This window comes from Aphelocoma coerulescens, chromosome 11 (assembly GCF_041296385.1).
Source record: "Aphelocoma coerulescens isolate FSJ_1873_10779 chromosome 11, UR_Acoe_1.0, whole genome shotgun sequence".
Lineage (NCBI taxonomy): Eukaryota > Metazoa > Chordata > Aves > Passeriformes > Corvidae > Aphelocoma > Aphelocoma coerulescens.
Genome location: NC_091025.1, coordinates 8,240,732 through 8,265,434, shown reverse-complemented (window position 1 = coordinate 8,265,434; position 24,703 = coordinate 8,240,732). Strand labels below are relative to the sequence as shown.

The 24,703-nt window shown below is 60.7% G+C and overlaps 5 protein-coding genes across 6 annotated transcripts in view; 3 read left to right on the top strand and 2 right to left on the bottom strand.

Annotated features, from left to right (window-relative positions):
• Positions 1 to 1,858, top strand: part of CFDP1 (craniofacial development protein 1) — a 62,398-nt gene extending 60,540 nt beyond the window's left edge. Inside the window, exon 7 of the mRNA XM_069026462.1 lies at positions 1,119 to 1,858. Within this exon, the coding sequence (XP_068882563.1) occupies positions 1,119 to 1,209 (91 nt within the window). The 3' untranslated portion in view covers positions 1,210 to 1,858. The remainder of the gene's footprint in view (positions 1 to 1,118) is intronic.
• Positions 1,859 to 8,177: 6,319 nt separating this feature from the next.
• BCAR1 (BCAR1 scaffold protein, Cas family member) lies at positions 8,178 to 15,031 on the top strand. Of its 2 annotated transcripts, XM_069026577.1 has the most exons (7): positions 8,178 to 8,275; positions 9,118 to 9,807; positions 11,030 to 11,191; positions 11,420 to 11,524; positions 11,951 to 13,099; positions 13,308 to 13,397; positions 13,751 to 15,031. In XM_069026577.1, the coding sequence occupies exons 1-7, from the start codon at positions 8,264 to 8,266 to the stop codon at positions 14,264 to 14,266; spliced, it is 2,724 nt and encodes a 907-aa protein (XP_068882678.1). In that variant the 5' UTR covers positions 8,178 to 8,263; the 3' UTR covers positions 14,267 to 15,031. The 2 variants fall into 2 exon arrangements, with proteins under 2 accessions (XP_068882678.1, XP_068882677.1); XM_069026576.1 differs by lacking the exon at positions 8,178 to 8,275 and having other exon boundaries at positions 8,739 to 9,807.
• A 104-nt stretch (positions 15,032 to 15,135) lies between these two features.
• LOC138116833 (probable D-lactate dehydrogenase, mitochondrial) lies at positions 15,136 to 16,576 on the bottom strand. Its single transcript, XM_069026578.1, has 4 exons — positions 16,450 to 16,576; positions 16,210 to 16,322; positions 15,783 to 15,924; positions 15,136 to 15,699 (listed from the first exon to the last, which is right to left on the bottom strand). The coding sequence occupies exons 1-4, from the start codon at positions 16,561 to 16,563 to the stop codon at positions 15,439 to 15,441; spliced, it is 630 nt and encodes a 209-aa protein (XP_068882679.1). The 5' UTR covers positions 16,564 to 16,576; the 3' UTR covers positions 15,136 to 15,438.
• A 592-nt stretch (positions 16,577 to 17,168) lies between these two features.
• Positions 17,169 to 19,281, bottom strand: LOC138116945 (chymotrypsinogen 2-like). Its single transcript, XM_069026799.1, has 7 exons — positions 19,210 to 19,281; positions 18,993 to 19,096; positions 18,816 to 18,895; positions 18,622 to 18,700; positions 17,930 to 18,110; positions 17,419 to 17,552; positions 17,169 to 17,344 (listed from the first exon to the last, which is right to left on the bottom strand). The coding sequence occupies exons 1-7, from the start codon at positions 19,274 to 19,276 to the stop codon at positions 17,183 to 17,185; spliced, it is 807 nt and encodes a 268-aa protein (XP_068882900.1). The 5' UTR covers positions 19,277 to 19,281; the 3' UTR covers positions 17,169 to 17,182.
• Positions 19,282 to 22,066: 2,785 nt separating this feature from the next.
• Positions 22,067 to 24,181, top strand: LOC138116967 (chymotrypsinogen 2-like). The gene is made up of 7 exons (XM_069026839.1): positions 22,067 to 22,138; positions 22,252 to 22,355; positions 22,453 to 22,532; positions 22,648 to 22,726; positions 23,238 to 23,418; positions 23,796 to 23,929; positions 24,004 to 24,181. Exons 1-7 carry the CDS (start codon positions 22,072 to 22,074, stop codon positions 24,163 to 24,165), a joined length of 807 nt encoding a protein of 268 aa, XP_068882940.1. The 5' UTR covers positions 22,067 to 22,071; the 3' UTR covers positions 24,166 to 24,181.
• Positions 24,182 to 24,703: the final 522 nt, after the last annotated feature.

Genomic DNA, 24,703 nt, shown 5'->3' with positions numbered 1-24,703 from the left:
CAGAGATTCTTTATCTAGATCAGATTGCTTAGAGGCCCATCCAGCCTGACCTTGCAGGGACCTCATCACCAAATGTCCATCTGTCTCAGAGAGACCACTGATAGGAGAGGCCTTCAACCTTCCTGTGCAGTTCTTGGGCATCTTCATGCACACTGCCAGCCACCCAGCAGCCTGGAAAACCCGCAGAGCCTGAAACGCTCATCTTCCCTTAGGCTTTTGTCTTGCTGTCAAGCAGTGGGCTGCTCTGGTGAGCAGGAAAAGCAGCGACTGACAGAACAGCCAAATTCAGTGGTTCCCTGTGCATCTTGCACACGAGTTTAATGACCTTGTGATGGCAGTCCAGTGTTTGCCGCCTTGGAACAAATGCAGAACAATTGTGATGATTCAGTTACAGCTCCTGTTTTGAATTGCAATTTCACTCCCTCTGTAGGTTAATTAGTAGCACAGCCCCGGGCTGTCTGTGGCAAGGGTTTGCAGCAAAATACATTAAAATTCAGCTGCATGCCATTAATGAGCAGCAAGGTGCTTTTCCAGGCGCAGGCGTGCCTTCTTCCTCGCAGCACTCAGGTGCTGTGCTGAAGGGCAGCACTAAATACTCAGTGGTGGTTAGGAGCTGGTCTGTGGCTGGGAAGCCCCTGGCCTGCATCCCTGAGCTGCTGCAGGCTTGCTGGGTGATGCTTTTTGCATCCCTATTGCTCCATGTGTCTGTTCCTGGCTTTTATCATGGGCCTGTGAGCTTGTATTGAGGGTTGTGGTTGGGTTTGAGATGCTTTGCTGGGTGGTGCAAAGGCCTACTCTAATCCCCTTCAAGGTGTCTGTGGAGGACATTTCTCAGCTGTAGGAGAAGAGCTGGAACCAGAATCAGCCAGTTCAGTTCTCTAGCCTGTGGAACCACCAGACCTCTGGGAGTCCCTCAGATGACAGCCAGCAGGCCATAGAGCAGTTTTGGTGTCCATAGGAGATGTTCAGTGGAGTGATCAGTTCATGGAAAGAGAGGGAGGGAGGGAGATGGTGGTTTCCCTCTCTGCTCGTCCCTTCGGGTGGGGTTTGCCCCACGGTGGGAGCCACACAGGCTGCCACAGGCACTGCTCACAGCCTCTGCCTCTGCCTCCCTGCAGGTACATCGAGAGGAAAGCGTTCCTGGAGCGCGTGGATCACAGGCAGTTCGAAATCGAACGTGACATCAGACTGAGCAGGATGAAGCCCTGACGTGCCAGGGGTGGCCGTGGGGGATCCTGCTCCCTTCTGTGCCCCAGGGCTGGCTGGGGGCTGCCAGCCACCAACGACCACCAAGCACAGAAACTGTTCTCTACCCAAGACTCAGCCTGTATGTCTCAATATACAGGGTTTTCCTTTTACTGTAATAGTTTGGGGAGGGTATTTGTCAATGGGGGCGCTTTGAGGGTTAAATGGCCCAGCAGGTGATAGAAGACACTGGTGTAATTCTGGCAACAACTTTCCAAGGAGAAGAGGTGGTGGCACCCATCCTTTACCAATCCCAGGTGCCTCTGGCAGCAGGAGGAACCACCAAGGCTGGGAGAGTACTGGCATGTTTGGTGGTGAGAGTGGGGCTGCAGGAAGGTTTCATGGCTGCAGTGCATACGCAAGCTGTGGGCTGGAGCCCTTCTCCCTGCTCTGCCAGCCCCGCAGCACTCCCTGCCCCTCCGCCTTCTGCTCCTGTCCAGACAAAGCCAAACTGTCTGTACTTGTTTGTGGGGTCTGATGATGCTGGGGGGGTTAAGCAAGCTGGTGAAGAAATCCTTCCTTGTTCACCCTGTTAAGAAGATGGGAGCAGCTGCAGCAGGCAGGAAGGGCCAGGATCTGAGTGTTCACGTGAATAAAGTATTCCATCCCAACACTCTTGCATGCTGACAGTGTGGTTTGTGTGGGAAGCAGAGGACAAAGAAATTAAGGATCACATAGAGTAAGGAGTGTCTGACTGCAGTCATAAAAACCTCTCTCAGAGGTGCCCAGTGTGTGCCCTGATAGCAGCCTGGGGGTCAGAGTAAGTGCTTGAATCACTTTCCCTCCTCAGTACTGGGGCTGGAGGTGCAATGAAATCCAGAATTGAGGGTGACGAGGTCAGTGTAGTCCTGTAGCAGTGCTGCAGGAGTAAGGAAACCCATCCAAAGCATGGCCACGCAGGGACTAAGTGCAGCTGCCTGGAAGGGCAGGCCAAGGCACCTGGGTGTGGAACGAGCAGCCGGAGCTGGAGACCAGCAACGCACCATCATCCTGGCCATCCCTGCTGGCCTGGCTCTGGTGGAGTTGGGCAGCTCCCAATGTCTGGCCTGTGCACATCCTTGGAACAGAGGTACTCACCAGCATTTCCCCCCAGGATTCTCTGGGCTTGCTTGGTGGGGCAGCCCACGCTGGTGCTGTGCCAGGGGAGAGCAGCACAAGCCCCATCCTTCCTGCCCACCGGGCGAGCGATGCCGTTGCTGCCGATGGCCCCTTGCCTGCGGCTCTGAGCACGGTCTGAGCCTTGGGCTCATGTGTCCACTGCTGAGTCAGCCCCTGCTCTGTGGCCGTGCTGCAGGATAGACAAGAAAAAACACCACGTGCTATGGGGAGTTGCAGCCTTTGGCACCCTGTTCTGTACAGAATCAGCTGTAATGGACCTGCTTAAACAAGCCTGAAATTGGACAGAAACAAAACAACAGAGTGATGGCATGTTTTCATCTCCAAACACTTCCAAGCCAGTTGCTGCTCTGGCTTAGGTTGCAAAAACAACCAGAATCTCTGTGCAGGGTACTTTTGTGGGGGTATCTCAGCTTCCGGCTCCTGAGTGTCAGTGAGTGGCCCTGGCTGGACCTCAGTGGAGCGAGGCAGGTGCTGCTGCAGTAGCTGGGTTGCTCTCCTGCTCCGAATGGTAGTGCTGAACCATTTCCAGCACCTTCTCTCCTTATGTGCTGTCCTGCCCTCCTTACAGGGTCCCTCCCAACAGGGACCCCAAGGCAGCCCAGGCTTGTTTTGCTGCAGACCCCCGAAGATGGTGAGATGCCAAGGCAGCCACAAGCAGGGCTGGGAGGGCTGGCCCTGCTGTGAGTGCTGAGCAAGCAGCCAGGGAAATTATTTGCCTTTTGCTCTTCTGTTGCTCAGAGGAGAGGAGGGAATATTTGGGAACTTCTCTGCCCTGTGTCCCCCATGACCCTGATGCTGGACAGAGGCAGGAAGGGTCACCCCTGCAGAAGCTGTGGCATCTGGCTTCTGGGGGCTGACAACCAAAACCTTTGCCACAGAGTGCGTATCCCTGCTGCATTCTAGGGCCCTTTCTGCTCCAGCAGCTCGGCAGCACCAAGTAGGTAAGAAATGGAAAATAATCCTGTGCATTGTATTATGAGCAAGAGTAGAATGGAGATGCAACAAGTACCCTTGGAGATCCCAAAAGCCAGAGGCACCAAACCCAGCCTTGTTTTTGAAAGCATTAAAGAGCTCCAGGCTGTGTCCATAGTGAGTCCTGCAGCTGCATCGGGCTCTGGCTGGCTTAGGGGTGGCTTTGGATTCACATGCACGCTAACAGTGTGTTAGAGGGATGTGGCCAGCAAAACCTCCCCTAGCATGCTGGTGAACTGGGAGAATTGATGACCCCCAATTTATGGGATTCTGCCTGCCAGCCCTAGCTATGTTGTCCGCAAACCCTCCAGCCTCTCTTCTGGAGTTTTTTCTTCTCTTCAGCTGAGTAAATGTGGAAAATCTTGAAATCTTGGAAGCGACCTGACCTGCTGGAAAAGTGCAGTTTAAGGCAGTGGCTGAGAGCCTCAACTCCCCTCTCTGCTGGGCTCCCCAGCTCGTGGCAGCATGGTGTGCCCAGCTCGGCTTGAGGATGCTGGACTACAGTGCCAGCTCCTGGCCCAGCAAGCTGGGACAGGCTTGGCGGGACAGCCAGGAGGCAGCCTCCAGCTTGGGCTGATTCCTGACTTCCTCCATGCTCCCAAGCGTCCTGCGTTTTTGCTTGGTTGGATCATGTATTCCTTGCCTTTCTTTCCTGAAGACGAGGAGTGATTTACAGGTCTCCAGAAAACACAGCTTGGCTGCTTCAGAAGGGAAAAAAAAACCCAACCAAACCCCCTCTCTGCTTGCTATTTCCATTGCCCAGTCAACTTCCCACGAAGGGTGGTAGCCCCAGGACCCACCAGCCCTCAGTGTCCCCACCAGCCCTTGATGTCCCCAGCAGCCCTACACTTTCTGTGAGGAACAATGTTCTCAGGAGACTGTCTTTTGAGACATTCCCACCTTGAGCTGTCTTCTCTGAGAAGCTCACATGTCATCCATGGGTTGGGATCCGCCCTGGGCATTTGCTTGGGGTAATTTTGGCCCTATAACAGTCCCTCATGGCCAGAGCATCACTTTGCCCCAAGGAGCTCCCCCTTCCCTGGCTGCCTGAAGGGGCCCCTTGTGCAGCGGAGCCCCAAACAAGGCTCCGATTGTGTCTGTGTGTCCTGATGGTCGGAGCTTCTGCTGTGGTGTCCGTGTGCTGAGGCCATGGTAAAACCAGCTGTGTCCAACCCCCACCCACAGGCTCAGCTTCACTGATCTGCTGGGGTTTGTGGGGGCTATTACAGGGCCACATGAATCGTGACAGGGAGGTAACACTGCATTTAATGCTGCTTCAGTGAAAGGGATGCGGGAATAAATGTTGGCTCTTGACATGGGAGCAGATTGAATGCTGGCTGCCTGGGGGTGCATCCCATAGCCCCAGACTGTCCTAAGGACCACAACAGGTTTCATGGACAGAGCTGCCATGGGGGAAAGCATGGCAGCTGGGAGAAGGAGGGACCAGAGTGTGGAGCTGTCCTAGGAGCATCTGCCCACAGCCAGGGCAGCAATTCCCCAAAGGGCAGAGCTGGTGCCGGGAAGGTGATGCTGGCAGCATCACATCCTCTTTTCCAAGATGTTGTTTTCAGCCTCTTCCCACCTCTTTCCTGCACAGCAATGTCTCACCCAGCAGCACAGAGGGATTCTGTTTGCAGCATGCTCAAAAGTAATGGGGAGTAATGGAGTGGCCCATGGGTCTTCCACCCCATTTGAGGGTCCCCAAGCCCAGGGCATCCTTGCGCTGGTGGTGGGTGCTGGCACTGGCATTTGAAACTCAGCTGATGATGATGGCACAGCCGGCCCTTCCCGCTGTCAGCCCTTCCCGCTCCCAGCAGTGAGCCCCAGCCGGGGGCGAGGATCAGCGCCAGCCCTCACTAGGGGATGAATGGGGACACAAACAGAGCCACTACTGTTGGGGCAGCCTGCAGCCTGCAGCCCGCCTTGGCTTTGCTGGAGATGAGGGTGTGCCCTGCCATCCTGCTCTTCGGAAAGGCAAGCAGCCTCCCCCAGCATCTTCTCTCCACAGCTAAGAACTGACCCAGTGCCATGGAGAAGCATGGGGATAAATCCTGGTTGTGATCCTGTTGGGTCCCGTGATATTACAAGCCAAGAGAAATGTCCTCATTATTTCCAGAATATTGAAGTCTAATAAATCCTGTCCTGCCTTATAGGATTTATTTCCTCATTCATTGCTAGGAGACTCAGTCCCGTGTAATCCTATTGCTGCTCCAGGAGGTGGGGAGCGGCTTTCCGAAGCACAGACCTAGCAGGGCTGTGGGCAGGAGCAGGAAGCCCCAGCCGAAGCTGCTGGTCCCTGCAAACATCCCAATGCCAGCCCATTTCCTGGTATGTCCCACTGTCCCAGAGCTGTGCCCTGCATTTGATTCACCAAAATGAATCTCATCCAATGGTTGGGACATGGCTGGGCCAACAGGACATTAATTGGCAGCTAGCCAATTAATATGGCATGGCATGGCACAGCCTGCTCACCCTGTCCATTGTACATCTACTATGCTCCACCAAATCTCACTTTGGAGTCCTCCTGCACCTTCTCATACCACACCCAGCAAGAAAAGCTGCAAAAAGCCAGGAAAAGCTGGGCCCAGCACAGCCAGTCCCCTGCAGCCGCAGCAGCAGCCTGCCCGTGCGGAGCCAGCCGTGCCTGGCTCACCATACACCAGGGACTCTCCGGAAGACAATGACGGACACATGAATATGGCTGGAAATTTTGCCACTGAAGTGTTTTCCATAGCAACCGTTGCTGGGGCAACCTGCATCCCGAGGACCATCCATCCCGAAACACCCAGCCCTGTGTCCACTGGAGCTGGCAGAGAATCACAGCATGGGACTGGTGGGACCCTCGCTGCACCCCACTGGCAGCAGTACAGGGATGCTCCGGCAGCCAGTTCAGCTCTGAGCATCCCCAGTGCTGCAGGGCCCCTGTAATGCTCCACTTTTCATCTTCTCTTTGGCATTCCATTTTCTCGAAAGTAGGAGAAGCCAAAGGGAGACCTGTTGGTGCCTGTTGCCCCATGGGCGCTTGGCTGTGGAAGCAGGGATGTGCAGGAGCTGTTTCCAGCTCAGAGTGCTCAGCAGATGCAAGCGGTGATTTTTGGCTCTGATGGACTGGAAATGGGATAGAGTTTGACAGTGAACTGTCAACTGAGCATCAACACAGGGAGAGGGAAAAGTGAAATCCCCACTGTTTTTAAGTCCAAAAGCAGGAAGCTTCTGGCCCCTCAACACCTGCCTGAAGGCATGTGGTAGCAGCTTCACCCTGGGGACACCTCGGGGATCCCATGAGACCCTGGCCTGGTGGGTCCACACCAGGCTCAGCGTCTCCAAAGCAAACACGTGGCTTCATGGGATCAGCTGTAGAGTGGCGGGAGAGAGGCTGGGGAGCTTGGAGCCCATCCCAAGGATGCCCACGATGCTCAGTGCCTGCACTGTCACCACTGTCACCAAGAGGAAACCACAGTCCTCAGGCTGCGCCCGCCAGGGCAACTGCGGTTTGTGGGCACAACCGCAGTCCCTCCACCGGATGTCTCCAACCCACAGCTGTGCCTCAGTTTCCCTTTCTGCCAGTGATACACAGGGACACTTGCCTCCAAGCTGGGGACAGTGGTGGTGGCTCAAGTACTGCTTTTTGGGGAAGGGCGTGTGTTTGCAATCTGGCCTCAACTCTGCCACCATACCCTGGTGTCACCTGAAAGTAACCCCAGAGGGCGAGAGAGAATGCCGTGATGGGGACTGCGGCCGGGAGGCACGTGCACAGTCAGGGCCACATTCCTGGCCTGTCTCCACATGCACCACTTGCTCACTGGCCCATGGTCTCACACAGGCCCACTCACTGCCCATTTGCCCCTGAGCCCACTGGCTGCAGGCACCACTTGTGTCCCTTCCCTTGGTTCCCTGTGTGCTCCAGCTCTCACACGCTTGGGGAGCAGCGTAGGTGTCTGTGCAGCCTTTGCATGTCCATAGGTCCTGTGCCCCCATGCAGCTCACATGTGCCTCCCACAGCTCCCAGCTGCAGCTGCCCTCCCAGCTTGCTCCCAGCTCTCTGCATGATGGCAGGGACTGTGGCACAGCATACAGCGATGCCAAACCCAGGCTTACCGGCTGTGGGGGCACCCATGGGCCATGTGGCCCGGCTGTTGGAACAGGCCAGGCAGCCAGCCATGGTGTGCCACGGGTACTATGGTGTGCCCTGTGTGCCAGGTGTCCCATGTGTGCCAGGGTGTGCCATGTGAGCCACTGCACCTACAGCTACCCATTACCTGCCCCTTATATCTCCCTGCCATTACACACCATCCCCATTACACCCCCAGAACACCCCAGTTACCTGTTACCCTTTATTGCACAACCATTGCACACTTGCCCATTAACTTTTGATGACCTCTGCTCATTACACACCCATTGCAGAGTCTTTTTCCTTCACTCGCACATCCATTACACACCCATAGAGCCTTTGCAGCACACTAAGTGCAGGCCCACTACAACACCTGTTGCACACCCTTCCGTACACAGCTGTTGCACGCCGGTTCCACAACCCGTACCCTTTGTCGCACTTGGCCACCCCCGTGGCAGGTGTCACACCCCCGTGGCAGGTGTCACACCCCCGTGGCATGTGCCACAACCGTTTCACGCCCCTTACCCACGCGCCGCTCGCCCGCCACAGCCCCTCTGCCCTCCGGTGCCCGCCCCGCCCCGAGCCCCGGCCCCGCCCCGGCCCCGCCCCGAGCCCCGGCCCCGCCCCCCGGGCGGGCGCAGCCAATGGGGGCGGGCGGAGCGGCCGGGCCGGGCGCGCGCGGCGCTATAACGATCCCTACGGCGCCGCCGCCGCCCGCGCGCCCCGGCCCCGCCGCCCCCGGCCCGGCCCGGCCCGGCCCTCGGCCCCGCACCCGGCCCGCCGCCCTCGCTGCGGCCGGAGTGGCCCCGCGGGAAGATGAACTACCTGGTGAGCGGCGACACAGGGGAGGACACGGGGGCGTGTGCGGGGACAAGTAGGGCGCGGGGGAACGGCTGCTGCGGGGCCCCGTTGGAGGAGGAGGAGGACGAGGACGAGGAGGAAGGCCGCAGCCCCCTCGCCGCTCGCCCCGGGCAGGGCCTCTCCTGTGCGGCCGATCCCACTGGCGTGACCTTGGCCGAGCTCCCCCGCACCGGGGCGGCCAGGCCTTGCCTGCCCTCCCTCCCTCCCGGCGGGTCAGGGCGCTGCGGGACCTGCGGGGGGCCCACCGGGGCCAGGGGCCTCCTCAGGCCTCCGCCCCCCGCCCCAGCGGGCGGGGCGGCACCGGCGGCGGGCAGGGCCGCGGGACAGCCGGGAGTCCGGCCCTGCCATCTCGGGCGGGCCGCGACCTGTCCCGCCGCCACGGCCCCGAGCGGCGCTGGCAGGTGCTGCCGTGGCCCGGCTCGGGGACCCCGCGGGGTGGAAGGGGCCCGGGCCCGGCGACGGGTGCCGTGGGATGGCCACGGCCACGGCTGACTCACCGCCCCGGCACTTCCTCCCAGTCGGCGGAGGGAAGGGGCGGGAGAGGCAGAGGAGGCCCCCCGAAACCGGAGAGGCGGAAGGGCCCGGCCCCTTCCCAGCACCACCTCTGGGAAGGGTGGGTTTTGCTCCAGCGGGGAATCCCGCGGTGGCTGGAGCGGGGAGATCCAGCTGGCGGGAACTGCTCGGCGAAGCCCCCGGCCCGTGGGGCTCCGTCCCGGTGCTGAGCTGCAGCCCCGCTGTCGCCCGCCGAGATGACGCCCCACCGGCCGGCGGGGCCCGGCTCACCGCCCCGGCGCGGGGCTCTCTTCCAGAACGTGCTGGCCAAGGCGCTGTACGACAACGTGGCCGAGTCCCCGGACGAGCTCTCCTTCCGCAAGGGCGACATCATGACGGTGCTGGAGCGCAACACGCAGGGGCTGGACGGCTGGTGGCTCTGTTCGCTCCATGGCCGGCAGGGCATCGTTCCCGGGAACCGCCTCAAGATCCTGGTGGGGATGTACGACAAGAAGCAGCCGCAGCAGCAAGCGCCTGGCCCGGCACAGGGGCAGGCACCACCGCAGCCATCGGTGCCCCAGCCAGCTCTGCCCTTCCACCACCAAGGGGGCTACACCCCGCTGTCACCTGCCTCGCAGTACACACCCATGCACCCTGCTTATGCCCCCCAAGGGGACAATGTCTACCTGATGCCGGTCCCCAACAAGGGACAGCAGGGTCTGTACCCGGGCTCAGCACCCACTGGACAGTTTCCTCCTGCCCCAGCTAAGCAGCCTTCCACCTACCCGAAGCAGGCACCTCCCCACACCTTCCCCAGCCCTGGCCAGGAGATCTACCAGGTGCCCCCGTCCCTGGGCCAGGCAGCAGAGGCTTACCCAGGGGGGTCTGCCAGTCCCCCTCAGGATGTCTACCAGGTTCCTCCCTCAGCTGGTCAGGCTCAAGAAATCTACCAGGTGCCACCATCGTTGGACATGAGGAGCTGGGAAGGGCACAAGCCCCAGGGAAAGGTAGGATGGGGAGACTGGAACTGGGGAGTGTGTTGTGGTTGTGGGGTGCTCTGTGGTCCACGGGTGTGAGTGGCTGGCACAGCTTGGGCTTCTCAGCTTGCCACTCTTGAAGACGGCAGCCCATGTGCCCATTGCTGGGGTTGTGTGGGCATCTTTGCCCGCACTGCTGGCAGGAGTGCGTGCACTGAGAGAGTCCCTGCAGTCACTGAGGTGCCCCAGTTGGCATGGGCTGCCCCTCTTGGGGCTGGCACAGCATTCAGCATTCTGGTCCTGATGGTCTCTTGTGTGGGCTCTGCCAGTGTCACCCACGGCATGGCAGTGTGTCTGGTATGGGCACAGGGTGTTGGTAACCCAAGAGCTGTTTTGGGGTGCCAGATTCTGGAACTGTGGAAGTAGCTGTGGTACCCAGTACAATGCTATGAGGTTTCGTTCCTCCTGGGAGCGCACACAGGAACAGACAGGCAGTGCCAGCATTTCCCAACTGTGCCAGGCAGCCTGCCAGTACTTGGTAGATACACTGGTGAGGCAAGGGTGAGCCACCAGGCTTGTCCCCAGCATGGAGCTTAACGGCTCCATCCCGGACACCAGCCTCCTTCTGGCTCTGCCTCTTCCCTGGCACGTCATCCTGGGGAAGAGGAGTGAGGTGCTTTCAGTATTGTGTTTTCTGGGAAGGCTACTCCAACTCATACCCCTGGGAAGCAGCCAGTGAGGGGAGGGAACTGCCAAATCACAGCCAGGGCACAAGGAACATCCTAAAAGGAAGAACCAGCCCAACACCTCAGCCCTCCTTGGCACTGGTTGGGCCGGGTGCTGTTACCCTCTGGGTTTGGTTATTTTCCGCTCTGGTGTCACCATGAAATGACCCATTCAGGCTTGGAGCTGTGGGCAGGGATCTCCAGGCGTTGGCAGACCCCGGCCCACGCCTGGACGTGCGGATCGGCCGTTGCTTTCTGCATGCCACGGCCGTGCCGGCCGGGCTTTGTCTCTCGCTGAGACTCTATCGCCGCTATAAATAACCGGTGATATCATCCCGTCCCCGGCATCGCCGCACGCCCGGCCGGGGAGCGCCCTCCCGTGGCACCGGCCAGACCCTAATTTCAGGCAATCCAGTACAGAATCCAGCAACCATCCTCTCTCTGGCCCCATGGCTGGGTTTTGAGGGAGTGATGCAGGGTGGAAGATGCTCGGCAGTGCCCACATCATGTCTTTTCCATCTTTCCAGGTGCTGGTGCCCACCCGCGTGGGGCAGGTGTACGTCTATGACTCGCCCAAGGGTGAGCAGGTTGAATACGATTTCCCTCGCCACCTCATCTCCACGGGCTCCCAGGAGATCTATGACGTGCCGCCTGTCCGAGGAGGGGTCCCAAGCCAGTTCAGCCAGGAGGTGAGGCTGCTTGAGGTGTCAAGGAGGAATCTCTGGTTTTTGCCCTTAAGAATGGGAGATGATCTGTCACAGCCTGAGATCCATTACCAGGCCAAATTGTACCCAAAACTGTACTTCACAGACCTTGTTGCTGCTTCTGAGCACCTCCACCATTCCCAGCTGGTCCCTGAGAGGAGGTGGGTGGCCACACCATCTCTGACACATTGTCCCGTGTCCTCCCCACTACAGGTCTATGACACCCCTCCCATGGCAGTGAAGGGTCCCAGTGGGCAGGACCCGGGGCAGGAGATCTATGATGTGCCCCCCAGTGTGGAGAAGAACCTGCACCAAACTGTAAGTGCTGCTGGAAGCTCCAAGCTTCTCTGTGTAAGAAAGACAAACAGATTTTTACAGGGAGAAAAATAACTTACTGGATCAGTCTCCCCAGAGATGTGGTGATGTCCCTGGCCACTGGAGGCTTTCAGGATGCCCAGGAATAGGTTGCTGGATGTTCACATCCTGGGGATGAGGTTGGACCAGGTGATCTTTTGAAGTCCCTTCCAACCTGGGCTGCTCTAGGATTTTGTGATTCCTGTCCCAAAGGGCAGGAGAACTCCTGGGGTGCACGGCTTCATCCCGGTGCCCACCCAGTGCCGTCTTGGATGCCCAGTGCTGGCACTTGCATGCCCCACAGTTTGGGGCAGTCAGCCTGCACCTCCACACCTGCCTCAGGCCAGTTCTCCCAGCAGTGCTGACGGTGCCACTGCTCTGCCCTTGCAGGTGTACGATGTCCCCCCGTCAGTGAGCAAGGACGTGCCGGATGGCCCAGCGCGGGAGGAGACCTACGACGTGCCACCTGCCTTTGCCAAGCAGAAAGCCTTTGACCCGTCCCGCCACCCCCTCATCCTGGCCCAGCAGGAGTCCTACTTGCCAGAGGATGTCTATGATGTGCCCCCAGCAGCTGGGAAAGGTGCTCCTGAGCTGCCGCTCTCCCACGAGATCTACGATGTGCCCCCCAGCCTCAAGAAGCTGGGGGGATCCACCTTCCCCTCCCAAGAGGTGTACGATGTGCCCCGGGATCTGCACGCCCCAGGCAAGGGCTCTGTGGACACGGAGGGCGAGTACATCTACGATGTCCCACCACAAGTAGACCGCGAGGCCAAGGGCGCCGATGCCAAGCGCCTCTCGGCCTCCAGCACAGGCAGCACCCGCAGCAACATCTCCACATCCTCGCTGGACGTGGTGCCTGTGAAGGAGCCGGCTAAGGGAGCCGGCAAGGAGTTCTCCCTGGACTTGGATGCCGCCATGGAGACACTGGCCAAGCTCCAGAGTGGCGTCGGCAGCGCTGTCTCCTACCTCATGTCCTTTATCAGCACCAACTGGCGCAGCCCTGAGTACATGGAGGCCAATGCTGCCAACATCCGTGGGGCAGCCGAGGGCGTCCGGACAGCCCTCCGGGACCTGCTGGAGTTTGCCCGGGGGGCAGTGGGCAATGCTGCCCAGGCCTCCGACCGTTCCCTCTACACGAAGCTCAGCAAGCAGCTGCAGAAGATGGAGGAGGTCTACCAGGCCCTGGCACGGCACGGCCAAGCGCTGGACGCTTGCCACTGGGCCCCCAGTACCCTGGCCAGTAGCAAGCCGGGCACAGATGACTTGGAGCACTTCATCATGCACTCACGTGGTGTTCCTGATGACACCAAGCAGTTGGCTTCCTTCCTGCATGGCAATGCCTCCCTCCTCTTCAAACGGACAAAGCCGGCAGTGGAGAGCGGTGGCCATGGGCCCCCTCACCCCTCCGATAAGGCCAGCAGCATCCAGTCACGGCCCCTGCCCTCCCCCCCCAAGTTGCTGGCCCAGGAGTCACCTGATGGGCCCTACGAGAACAGTGAGAGCGGCTGGATGGAGGATTATGACTATGTCCATCTCCAGGTGGGCGTGGGTATGGGGGCTGCTTCCCACAGGGAGCATTTGTGATGGTGGCTCCGTGGCACAGGGGGATTAGGCTGCTCTGCTTTTGCCTATGTTTTGCTTTTACCCTCCAGCTTGAGGGCTGTGTGGACCAGGGGTGTCCCAGGGCAGGTGGGGACTCTCTGGAAAGGCTGATGTTGCTGACCCCTTCCATGTCATGCCCCTGCAGGGCAAGGAGGAGTTTGAGAAGACCCAGAAGGAGCTGCTGGAGAAAGGCAACATAATCAGGCAGAGCAAGGACCAGCTAGAGCACCAGCAGGTAAGGGCACTGCAGCAGGCAGGTGGGTGCTGCTGGGCACAGCACTTGGGGCAGGCAGGGCCCCACATCTTGCTTCCCTTGTAACCTCTGCTGCTGATCTGACCACAGCCCTCTTCCCTGGATGTTCCCATGGTGTGTTTTACCTTGCCTTCCATACCAGTGCTGTGCCAGTGGAGAGGGGCGTAGGCACCTTGATCCTGGAGAGGAGCCTGGCATGGCTGTCCTGGGGCTGACACTGTCCCTCACTGTGTTCCCTGGGGCTGGTGGCCATGGCCATCTGTGCTGGTGGCTCCATGGAGGGGAGCAGGTGCTGGCTCAATGGCCACCCTGCCTCACGCCTGTCTCTTCCACAGCTGAAGCAGTTTGAGCGGCTGGAGCAGGAGGTGACGCGCCCCATCGACAACGACCTGTCCAACTGGAGCCCCCCCCAGCACTACAGCCCCGCGCGGGGTGGTGGGACACTGTGTCCTGCTGACCGCCAGCTCCTCCTCTTCTACCTGGAGCAGTGCGAGGCCAACCTCACCACGCTCACCAATGCTGTCGACGCCTTCTTTACCGCCGTCAGCACCAACCAACCTCCCAAAATCTTCGTGGCCCACAGCAAGTTTGTCATCCTCAGCGCCCACAAGCTCGTCTTCATTGGGGACACGCTGTCCCGCCAGGCCAAGGCCCAGGATGTCCAGCACAAGGTGATGCACTACAGCAACCTCCTCTGTGAGATGCTCAAGGAGATTGTGATGACCACCAAGGCGGCCGCCCTCCACTACCCATCTCCTGCTGCCTCCAAGGACATGGTGGAGCGTGTCAAGGACCTTGCCAACAGCACACAGCAGTTCAGGATGGTGCTGGGCCAGCTGGCAGCCATGTGATGGCCTCAGGGCCACTGTCCCCTCTCTCAGGCCCCCACCCTTCCCAGACATGCATTTCCCTCCATGCAAGTCCTCTCTGCCCGGTGTAAGCAGACATGTACATAGAGACTCCCATGCACACCGGGTGGCTGGGGCTCTGTGGGGACAGAGGTGAGGGGCTGCAGCCAGCATACCCCTTCTTCCCTCTGGCCAGGGGCCAGGAATGGTTTGAGCTGTGCCCGTAATGAAGCAAAGCTGGGAGGTGGATCTATGCCCACTCCTCCCCCGCTGTCCTCTCTCCGTACAAAACTGGCAGTCAGTCCTGGGCTGAAGGGCATGGGGCCATGTCCCTGTTGAGACAAGGATGTGCCTGGCAATTTGAGGTGATGCTGTGGCTGCTCTGCTCTTGGGAGGACTCTATGGTGCACTCTGGAGCACTCTATAGTGGCCAGGAGATTCTAATGATGTGGAAGCCATCCCCCGTGATGGTGGGACAGTGTGACAGAGATGGGTTGTACTGTCCCCTTGTGTGCTGGAGGCTGGGGATAGGGGTCCCCAGGGGGGTAAGGGGTGGTGGGGAGCTGCTGGGGCAGGAAGGGGCTAAGCTATGCGTTCTCACGTCTTAGGTTGTGCTACAGTACCAGCTGTAACTGAAACGCGAACCAAAACTGGTGCCTTTTGAACACAGGGGAAGCTTCCGCTGGTTCCCGGAGCTACCAAGTGGCAGCCCCCTCCAAAACTTGGCCCCAAGTCCCCCAGCAGTATAAAGATTTGCCTAGAAACACCCCCCATCTCCTGGATATCTGTGTGTGCCTGCTGGGGTGAGGGAGAGGCCCTGTGGCAGGGCTGGGGAATTCCTGTCCTCCTAAAAGATCTCCTAGCCTTCGGAGATTGCTGATGCACAAAGGGTTAATGGGGCACAAGGGGTGGTGGGCATAAGAGGGCTGGGATGAAATGAGGGGTAGCAGTGCAGTGCAGTGGGGCTACCCTGGCCCTGAGCCAGTGTGGGGTGGGTGTCTCTCACAGCACCTTGCCATGGGTCATGGCCACCACGGGGGTTATGGGTTTGGTGTGGCAGAGAGGATGGTAGCCCCTGATCCCAACTATTCCTGGTACTGGCTGCCTATCCCTTCCAGAACCTCAGGAAGTATGGCACCATCACTCCAAGAGGCACCTCTGCTACTGCCCTGGGATCAGAGCACACCTATGTATACCCCATGATCTACGGATCCACAAGTGTCATGGGGCCTCATCCCCAGCACCTCCAGTGCTGTCACCCCCAGCCCCATGACCCCCCTCATGCCTATAGTACCGACAGGGAACCAGAGCCCGGTGCCACGCAGGTGCTTGTTGAGGGCCTTGCGGGTGACACCGGGCTCCACTGTCACCGAGAAGTCCTCGAGGCTCAGCTCCGCGATGGCGTCCATGCGGCTCAGGTCAAAGCAGACACCGCCCTGGCACAGGGGCACCCGGGGCTCTGGGCGCGGCCGGGCACCCAGAGCCCCCGGGGGGTCGGAGGTGCCGGGGGAGCCGATACCTGCACGGCATTGACGCCTCCTTCGAGGCCGGTACCGGTGCCAAAGGGCACCATGGGCACGCGGCAGCGGTGACAGAGCGCTGCCAGCTCCTGCACCTGCCCCACCGCCTGGGGCCACACCACGACGTCCGGGGGGGCACAGCTGAGGGACAGGCAGCACCACTGACCCACTGACTTAAACCACTTGGTCCTCCCCATGGCCCTCCCCCAGCCCGGGACTTGCCATACGCCCCTTCCCCTCCCCACGGCCCCTTGTCTACCCAAACATTTCCCATGCCCAGAGCTGGCCCCTCTCCGTATGACCCTTCCCCTTCCCGTGCCTCTTGTCCTCCCTAGATCTCTTCCCTTCCCTATGACCCTTCCCCTTCCCATGGTCTTTCCCCTCCCCAGAGCCTTCCCCAGGGGTCCCAGCTCCGGAGGCACTCACGGGTGCATGGACTCATCGTGGCCGTGCTGCTCCCGCACCGCTGTGGCCGTGGAGACATTGGGGGCCCCAACCACGGCCCTCAGGGCCTCCACGAAGTCCGGGGGCAGCGAGGGCTGCGGGGGGAACAACGAGGGCCCTTCAGGGACGCAGTGGGGAGGGTCTGATCGCGGCCATGGGCCAAGGGCACAAGGCCAAGTGGCCGCGTCAGGACCTGAGTGCCCTTTGGAGCCCCGGCCCCACCTTGGAGCAGCAGCTGCGGCGCCCCAGGGCTGCCCCGAGCGCCAGCACCCTCCGCAGGGCCATGTCTTGACGGGACAAGACCGGGAACATGGCAACTGCACAGGACCAGGACATTGCCCTCCCCCGCAGCCTGTCCGTCCCTCCCCCACCCTGACACCTTAAGGTGGCTCCAGCCACACGCGAGTGTGTCCCTGACGGGGGGAACTGGGTCCCACCCGTGCCTGTGGTCATGTTCCCCTGCTGTCCCCTGCCTGAGCGGAGTCACTGCATTCGCCGTGGCCCCTACCCTCCCACGCATCCCCATGCCTGCTCAAGTATCCCCACAGCTGGTCAGGGCTCCACGACCCCACAGGAGACCACACGTCCCCATGCTCCTCCCCTCCCAGCCAGGAGTCACCATGTCCCCCTGCCCATCTGTCCCCATTCCCAAGCAGGTGTCCCCGTGCCCCCCTGCCCCTCTGTTCCCCCGCGCAGTCAGGTTTCCCCATTCAGGGCCAGGAGTTCCCATGCCCGTCTGCCCATCTGTCCCCGTTCCCAGCCAGGTGTCCCCATGCCTCTCAGCCCTCCTGGACAGGTGTCCTCATGCCCAGAGAACTGACCCCAGCCCACGGCACATCCCCATCCCCAGCCGGCCGTCTCCCGGCCACCCGCCTGCCCCATGCCCCGCTCCTGTCCCTCCCGGCATGGTGACAAGGACACAGTGCTCAGGGGGTGGCAGCGTTTATTGCTGGCCTCAGTTGGCCTCCAGGATGGAGTCGATCCAGTCGCGGAGCTTGGTGACGCGGGCGTACACGCCGGGCGTCTGGGTGTCGCAGGTGCTGCTGCCCCAGGAGACGATGCCCACCAGGTTCCAGGCGCCGTCCTTCTGGCACACCAGCGGGCCCCCGGAGTCGCCCTGCACGGGGCAGCGGGTGAGCGCCGGGGCGGGGCCCGGGGGCGCCGCGGGCAGCGGGGGCCGGGGGCACGTACCATGCAGGAGGAGGCTCCGTCGGCGCCGGCACAGACCATCACCTCGCGGATGCGGAAGCCCCAGAACTCCTTGCACTGGTCGTTGGTGAGCAGGGGCAGAGCCACCTGCTGCAGCACCGCCGGCGTGTTCGAGGCTGCGGGGAGCGGGGGGCGTCAGCACCGGCACCGGGAATGGGGACAAGGACTGGGACGGGGAGGGGGGGGGACGAGGAGGACAGGACCGTGGTGATGATGGTGGAGATGGGGACAGGACCGGGTCAGGGTTGGGAACGGGTGATGGAGATGGGGAATGGGACAGGGATGAAGATGGGCATACGGGAACGGGATGGGGATTCAGATTTGGATGGGGATCTGGATGGGAGATTGGCATGAGCATTATGATTCAGCTGAAGACAGGGACTGACAATATGGATGAGGAAGGGGACAGGGAAGACAGGGGACAAGGGCGGGGATGGGGATTTGGATGAGGCAGGGGACAGGAATGGGGATGGGGCCGAGAAAGTGCAGTTACCGCTGGGGTCAGTGAGCCCCCAGCCAGTGGTGACGCAGGTCATTCCCCCCGGGAATTCGTCAGTGGCCTTGGGCAGGCAGACGGGGGACACGCGATCCGACAGCTGCGCCGGAGTGGCCAGTTTGATCAGGGTGATGTCGTCCTGGATGGTCAGCATGTTGAACTTGGGGTTCTTGAAGACCTGGAGCAGGCAGCACTGCTCTCAGCACCTGCATCCTCTGCCAGGGTGCCGGGCACCGGGCACTCCACAGGGACCAGTAGGGACCCCGGGGAGCAATGGGGACCCCGGGGATTGCTCCTGTGGATCCCGTGCTGGCAGGGTGTCTGAATTGCAGAGCCCAGTCCCTGGGACGCAGGGGAGCAGGGACACCCCAGGTCACATCCCCTGCAGGGACGAAGTGGACCCTGGAGGCTGAACCCCCATCCCCTGGGAGTTCCCGGGAACATGGGGACAAGCCAGGGGACCTGACCTGAAGGTTGAATGGGAGCAGGGACAGACACCCCAGGGGATTGCAGTGCAGGGATGTGGGACACCACGGACACCCCAGGGAACCCTGACCCTCAGGATAAGGGGAACCGGAAACTCCTCAGGAACGCAAACCCCAGGACAAGGGGGACCCGGACATAAGCCCCCAGGCCACGCGTGGTGGCCGTGGGATCCCGCGGGCACACGGACCCCGCCCCGGAGGTACCTTCTCGATTGTGAGTTTCTGCTGGTCAGGGCCCGGTGCGTCCTGGTCGTAGGCGCCCACCACCACGGTGTCGGTTTTCCTGGGCACAGGCAGGCGCTGAGCACGGGGCACCGGCACGGGGACACGGGGGGTTCCCTGCGCACCCCGTGCCCGTGCCCAGCCCCGGGCCGGCCGGCAGCAGAGCCGGTGCCTACCTGACGCCGCAGTGGGCAGCGGTGACCACCCAGTTCTCGCTGATCAGGGACCCGCCGCAGAAGTGGAAGCCGTTGTAGCGCTGGCGGGGAGAGCTGCCCTCAGCACCCGGCACCGCCGCCGGGGTGCTCCGGGCCCGGCCCCCCGCACGGCACCCACCCCTGCCCCCGGGCTCTCACCTGGAGGGACACCTGCCATGGCCAGGACCCTGGCACCGCCGGCTCCCCGTTGACGATGCGATTGTAGCCGCGGATGACGGGTGTGATGGCGGGCACGCCGCAGTCTGCGGGGCACAGGCAGCCGTGGGACGGCGGCTCCGGTCAGCCTCGCCCTCCCCACCACTCCCGCCTGCCCGAGCCCCGAGCCCGCCCCGCCGAGCCCCACGACCCCACGCACTCTCAGGGAGGGCGGCACGGGCAAAGCCCGCCAGCGCCAGGCAGCTCAAAAGCCACAGCAGAGCCATTGCCACTCGTGAGGACAGACCTGCCTGGCACCCGGCGGCTCTTATATGCAGCCCTGGGCACCTCCCCACTGCCTCGACACCGCGGCCTTGGGAGATAGCGTGGCACCTGGTATGGTGCCATCGGCACATTGCCAGCCCTGAAACTTTCTTGTCACTCAACTCCTTGGTGTCCTGGGCCCCTGGACCGCTGGATGAGCAGGGACCCCTACGCCCCTATCTGGGTGGCAGTCTGGAAGGACTCTGCAGATCCAGCCCTAGGTGAGTGCCATGGTCCTTTCAAACTCCACCACTGCATGACAAAGTGTGCTGGTGTAGCAGGTTGGGTTTGTAACCGGGCAGAAACACCGATTTAGTGTAGTGGTTTGGTCTAAAATACTCATTACTGTTTATCTTCTGTGAGATAAGAATTAGGAGAAATGCAAAGCAGGCACCAAACTTGAAAGAATATAAAGAAGTTTATTAACAGACCTAAAAGAAGGGGGAAAAAAATTATACCACCTTCAGAACTCTCCTCCTCCCCCCACCTTCCTCTCTTCTCCCACTGACAGTGTAAAAAGACAACCCTTAAGATGTTCAGTCTGTTTACCACTTCCATAATAACCTTGTTCAATCCATTTAGAAAGAGAAGTCTCTTCTTGCTCGTGCTATGAAAACAGTATCACAACGAGACAGCCACCCACTTCCAAATATTGTTCAGTCCATTTAGGAGGAGGAGTCTCTCTGCTCGCATGCGAGTCCCTTCCCCGACTTGCAGCTTTTCCCACAACTGCTTTCGAGGGTCCACTCTTGAAGTTTTTTGGGGTACAATTTTAAGGTTGAGCCGTTCAGAAACAAAAAAACAGTGGCCCTCCTCCTTCCCTGGGAGCAAAGGGTCTTCCTCATCTTCATCGTTAGGACTATCTCTGGGAGCTGAGGGACTATCTCTAGGAACTGAGGTTTTTTCCTTTCCCGTTTGGAGCAAAAGTCCTCATCTGGTCTATCTCTCCCTGTCCAAACTTCTCATGAAATTACAGCTGCATCAGCATCTGCCTATCTCAGTGCAGGTGCTGTTGCTTACGAGTTGAACACTCCACCCCCCATATCTTCATGAAATTACAATGGGATACTCTGATATATCATAGCTTCACAACAGAATTTCAGCTTTAAGCATCTCCTCTCTCTCTTCCCTCAGGTTTTCAGCTCTTCACAGCAATAAAAGGGTTAATCTCACCTTGGCCTTGCAGCTTTGCAGCTGGAATGTTGAATTTTTCTTACCGAAGTGGAGAGGGGGGGAGCCAAGCCGCTCCGGCTCCCCACGGCAAGGCAGTGGGGGGGTTCCACAGCTGGAACAGGTCCATCGATTCCAGGATGGCCGTGGCCCAGCCTGGCCTGGCCCAAGCAGGGCCTGGCCGGGCCTGCTGGCCCCCACACGGGGCTCGCAGCCACCTGTCCCAGCGCCGGAAACGAGAGAGAGCTTGGGGGGGGAGTTTGTCTATTCTTAAGTGTGGATCACAGAGGCGGTCACAACTTTAAGTGGCTTAAAGAATTGTCCATATTCAAACTGGCCAGCTGATAGGTTCTATCAGGTCCCAGAGGAAACTGTAAGCAGCCCTTAGCAAGGACATCCCTTCTGGGACTATGCTTGCTAACCTATGACAGCTGGCAGCCCAGAAAGCCCCATCATATCCTACAGCAGCCTGAGCAGCACGTCACGGGAGGGGGCTCTGCTCCTCTACTCCGCTATGCTGAGACCATGCCTGCAGTGCTGTGTCCAGCTGTGGGACCCCAGTTACGAAGAACATGGGCCTCCTGGAGTGATTCCAGCAGAGGCCACAGCAGTTCTCCAAGGAATGGAGTACCTCTGCTATGGAGGGAGACTGGAAGTATTGGGGCTGTTCAATCTGGAGAAAAGAAAGCTCTAGGGAGATCTTAGAACAACTTGCAGTGCCTAAAGGGACTCCAAGAGAGCTGGAGAGAGACTTTTGTCAAGGGCATGGAGTGACAGGACAAAGGGGAATGGCTTCACAGTGACAGGGCAGGGTTAGATTAGATATTATGAAGAAATTATTTCCTGTGAGGGTGGTGAGGAACCAGAGAAGCTGTTCTGATGGAGCTGTGGATGCTCCATCCCTGTAAGTGCTCACAGCCTGGTTTGGCGGGGCTTGGAGCAACTTGCTCTAGTGGAAGGTGTCCCTGCCCTTGGCGTGGGGACTGGAACAAGATGAGCTTTAAGACCTCCAATCCAAACCATTCTGTGATACTATGATAAGGACCCAGGCTGGCATGGACTAATTTCAGTGCTGGAGCTGGAATTCCCACATGCCATTCATAACCTGTCTCTATCAACTCTTGTTTCACTTCTCTGATGTTCCTGTGGGCCTACAATTCCCATTTGTTCCTATTATAGTGGATATCTGGGCTAAGTTTCGTTGTTGCTCTGAATGGGGATCTTTCTTCTTCCAAGTCCTTTCTCCACACTAGATTTAAAAAAAGGTAGCAGAGCCTTTATAGACAAGATATTCTATGATGTCCCTTCCCACCATCATCAGTCTATCATGATTCCATGACCAAGTGACAGCTCACCCAATGCACTGGGACAAGCACATTTTGAAGCCAGCACTTAGTCTAGAGCAGTGCTGTCCCACAGCCATAGCCAAGGATACTGGCCCCAGGTGCCAGGCTCTCAGGCCATGTCCTGGAGGCATACCAGGTGCCACGCTATCTCCCAAGGCCGCGGTGTCGAGGCAGTGGGGAGGTGCCCAGGGCTGCATATAAGAGCCGCCGGGTGCCAGGCAGGTCTGTCCTCACGAGTGGCAATGGCTCTGCTGTGGCTTTTGAGCTGCCTGGCGCTGGCGGGCTTTGCCCGTGCCGCCCTCCCTGAGAGTGCGTGGGGTCGTGGGGCTCGGCGGGGCGGGCTCGGGGCTCGGGCAGGCGGGAGTGGTGGGGAGGGCGAGGCTGACCGGAGCCGCCGTCCCACGGCTGCCTGTGCCCCGCAGACTGCGGCGTGCCCGCCATCACACCCGTCATCCGCGGCTACAATCGCATCGTCAACGGGGAGCCGGCGGTGCCAGGGTCCTGGCCATGGCAGGTGTCCCTCCAGGTGAGAGCCCGGGGGCAGGGGTGGGTGCCGTGCGGGGGGCCGGGCCCGGAGCACCCCGGCGGCGGTGCCGGGTGCTGAGGGCAGCTCTCCCCGCCAGCGCTACAACGGCTTCCACTTCTGCGGCGGGTCCCTGATCAGCGAGAACTGGGTGGTCACCGCTGCCCACTGCGGCGTCAGGTAGGCACCGGCTCTGCTGCCGGCCGGCCCGGGGCTGGGCACGGGCACGGGGTGCGCAGGGAACCCCCCGTGTCCCCGTGCCGGTGCCCCGTGCTCAGCGCCTGCCTGTGCCCAGGAAAACCGACACCGTGGTGGTGGGCGCCTACGACCAGGACGCACCGGGCCCTGACCAGCAGAAACTCACAATCGAGAAGGTACCTCCGGGGCGGGGTCCCTGTGCCCGCGGGATCCCACGGCCACCACGCGTGGCCTGGGGGCTTATGTCCGGGTCCCCCTTGTCCTGGGGTTTGCGTTCCTGAGGAGTTTCCGGTTCCCCTTATCCTGAGGGTCAGGGTTCCCTGGGGTGTCCGTGGTGTCCCACATCCCTGCACTGCAATCCCCTGGGGTGTCTGTCCCTGCTCCCATTCAACCTTCAGGTCAGGTCCCCTGGCTTGTCCCCATGTTCCCGGGAACTCCCAGGGGATGGGGGTTCAGCCTCCAGGGTCCACTTCGTCCCTGCAGGGGATGTGACCTGGGGTGTCCCTGCTCCCCTGCGTCCCAGGGACTGGGCTCTGCAATTCAGACACCCTGCCAGCACGGGATCCACAGGAGCAATCCCCGGGGTCCCCATTGCTCCCCGGGGTCCCTACTGGTCCCTGTGGAGTGCCCGGTGCCCGGCACCCTGGCAGAGGATGCAGGTGCTGAGAGCAGTGCTGCCTGCTCCAGGTCTTCAAGAACCCCAAGTTCAACATGCTGACCATCCAGGACGACATCACCCTGATCAAACTGGCCACTCCGGCGCAGCTGTCGGATCGCGTGTCCCCCGTCTGCCTGCCCAAGGCCACTGACGAATTCCCGGGGGGAATGACCTGCGTCACCACTGGCTGGGGGCTCACTGACCCCAGCGGTAACTGCACTTTCTCGGCCCCATCCCCATTCCTGTCCCCTGCCTCATCCAAATCCCCATCCCCGCCCTTGTCCCCTGTCTTCCCTGTCCCCTTCCTCATCCATATTGTCAGTCCCTGTCTTCAGCTGAATCATAATGCTCATGCCAATCTCCCATCCAGATCCCCATCCAAATCTGAATCCCCATCCCGTTCCCGTATGCCCATCTTCATCCCTGTCCCATTCCCCATCTCCATCACCCGTTCCCAACCCTGACCCGGTCCTGTCCCCATCTCCACCATCATCACCACGGTCCTGTCCTCCTCGTCCCCCCCCCTCCCCGTCCCAGTCCTTGTCCCCATTCCCGGTGCCGGTGCTGACGCCCCCCGCTCCCCGCAGCCTCGAACACGCCGGCGGTGCTGCAGCAGGTGGCTCTGCCCCTGCTCACCAACGACCAGTGCAAGGAGTTCTGGGGCTTCCGCATCCGCGAGGTGATGGTCTGTGCCGGCGCCGACGGAGCCTCCTCCTGCATGGTACGTGCCCCCGGCCCCCGCTGCCCGCGGCGCCCCCGGGCCCCGCCCCGGCGCTCACCCGCTGCCCCGTGCAGGGCGACTCCGGGGGCCCGCTGGTGTGCCAGAAGGACGGCGCCTGGAACCTGGTGGGCATCGTCTCCTGGGGCAGCAGCACCTGCGACACCCAGACGCCCGGCGTGTACGCCCGCGTCACCAAGCTCCGCGACTGGATCGACTCCATCCTGGAGGCCAACTGAGGCCAGCAATAAACGCTGCCACCCCCTGAGCACTGTGTCCTTGTCACCATGCCGGGAGGGACAGGAGCGGGGCATGGGGCAGGCGGGTGGCCGGGAGACGGCCGGCTGGGGATGGGGATGGGCCGTGGGCTGGGGTCAGTTCTCTGGGCATGAGGACACCTGTCCAGGAGGGCTGAGAGGCATGGGGACACCTGGCTGGGAACGGGGACAGATGGGCAGACGGGCATGGGAACTCCTGGCCCTGAATGGGGAAACCTGACTGCGCGGGGGAACAGAGGGGCAGGGGGGCACGGGGACACCTGCTTGGGAATGGGGACAGATGGGCAGGGGGACATGGTGACTCCTGGCTGGGAGGGGAGGAGCATGGGGACGTGTGGTCTCCTGTGGGGTCGTGGAGCCCTGACCAGCTGTGGGGATACTTGAGCAGGCATGGGGATGCGTGGGAGGGTAGGGGCCACGGCGAATGCAGTGACTCCGCTCAGGCAGGGGACAGCAGGGGAACATGACCACAGGCACGGGTGGGACCCAGTTCCCCCCG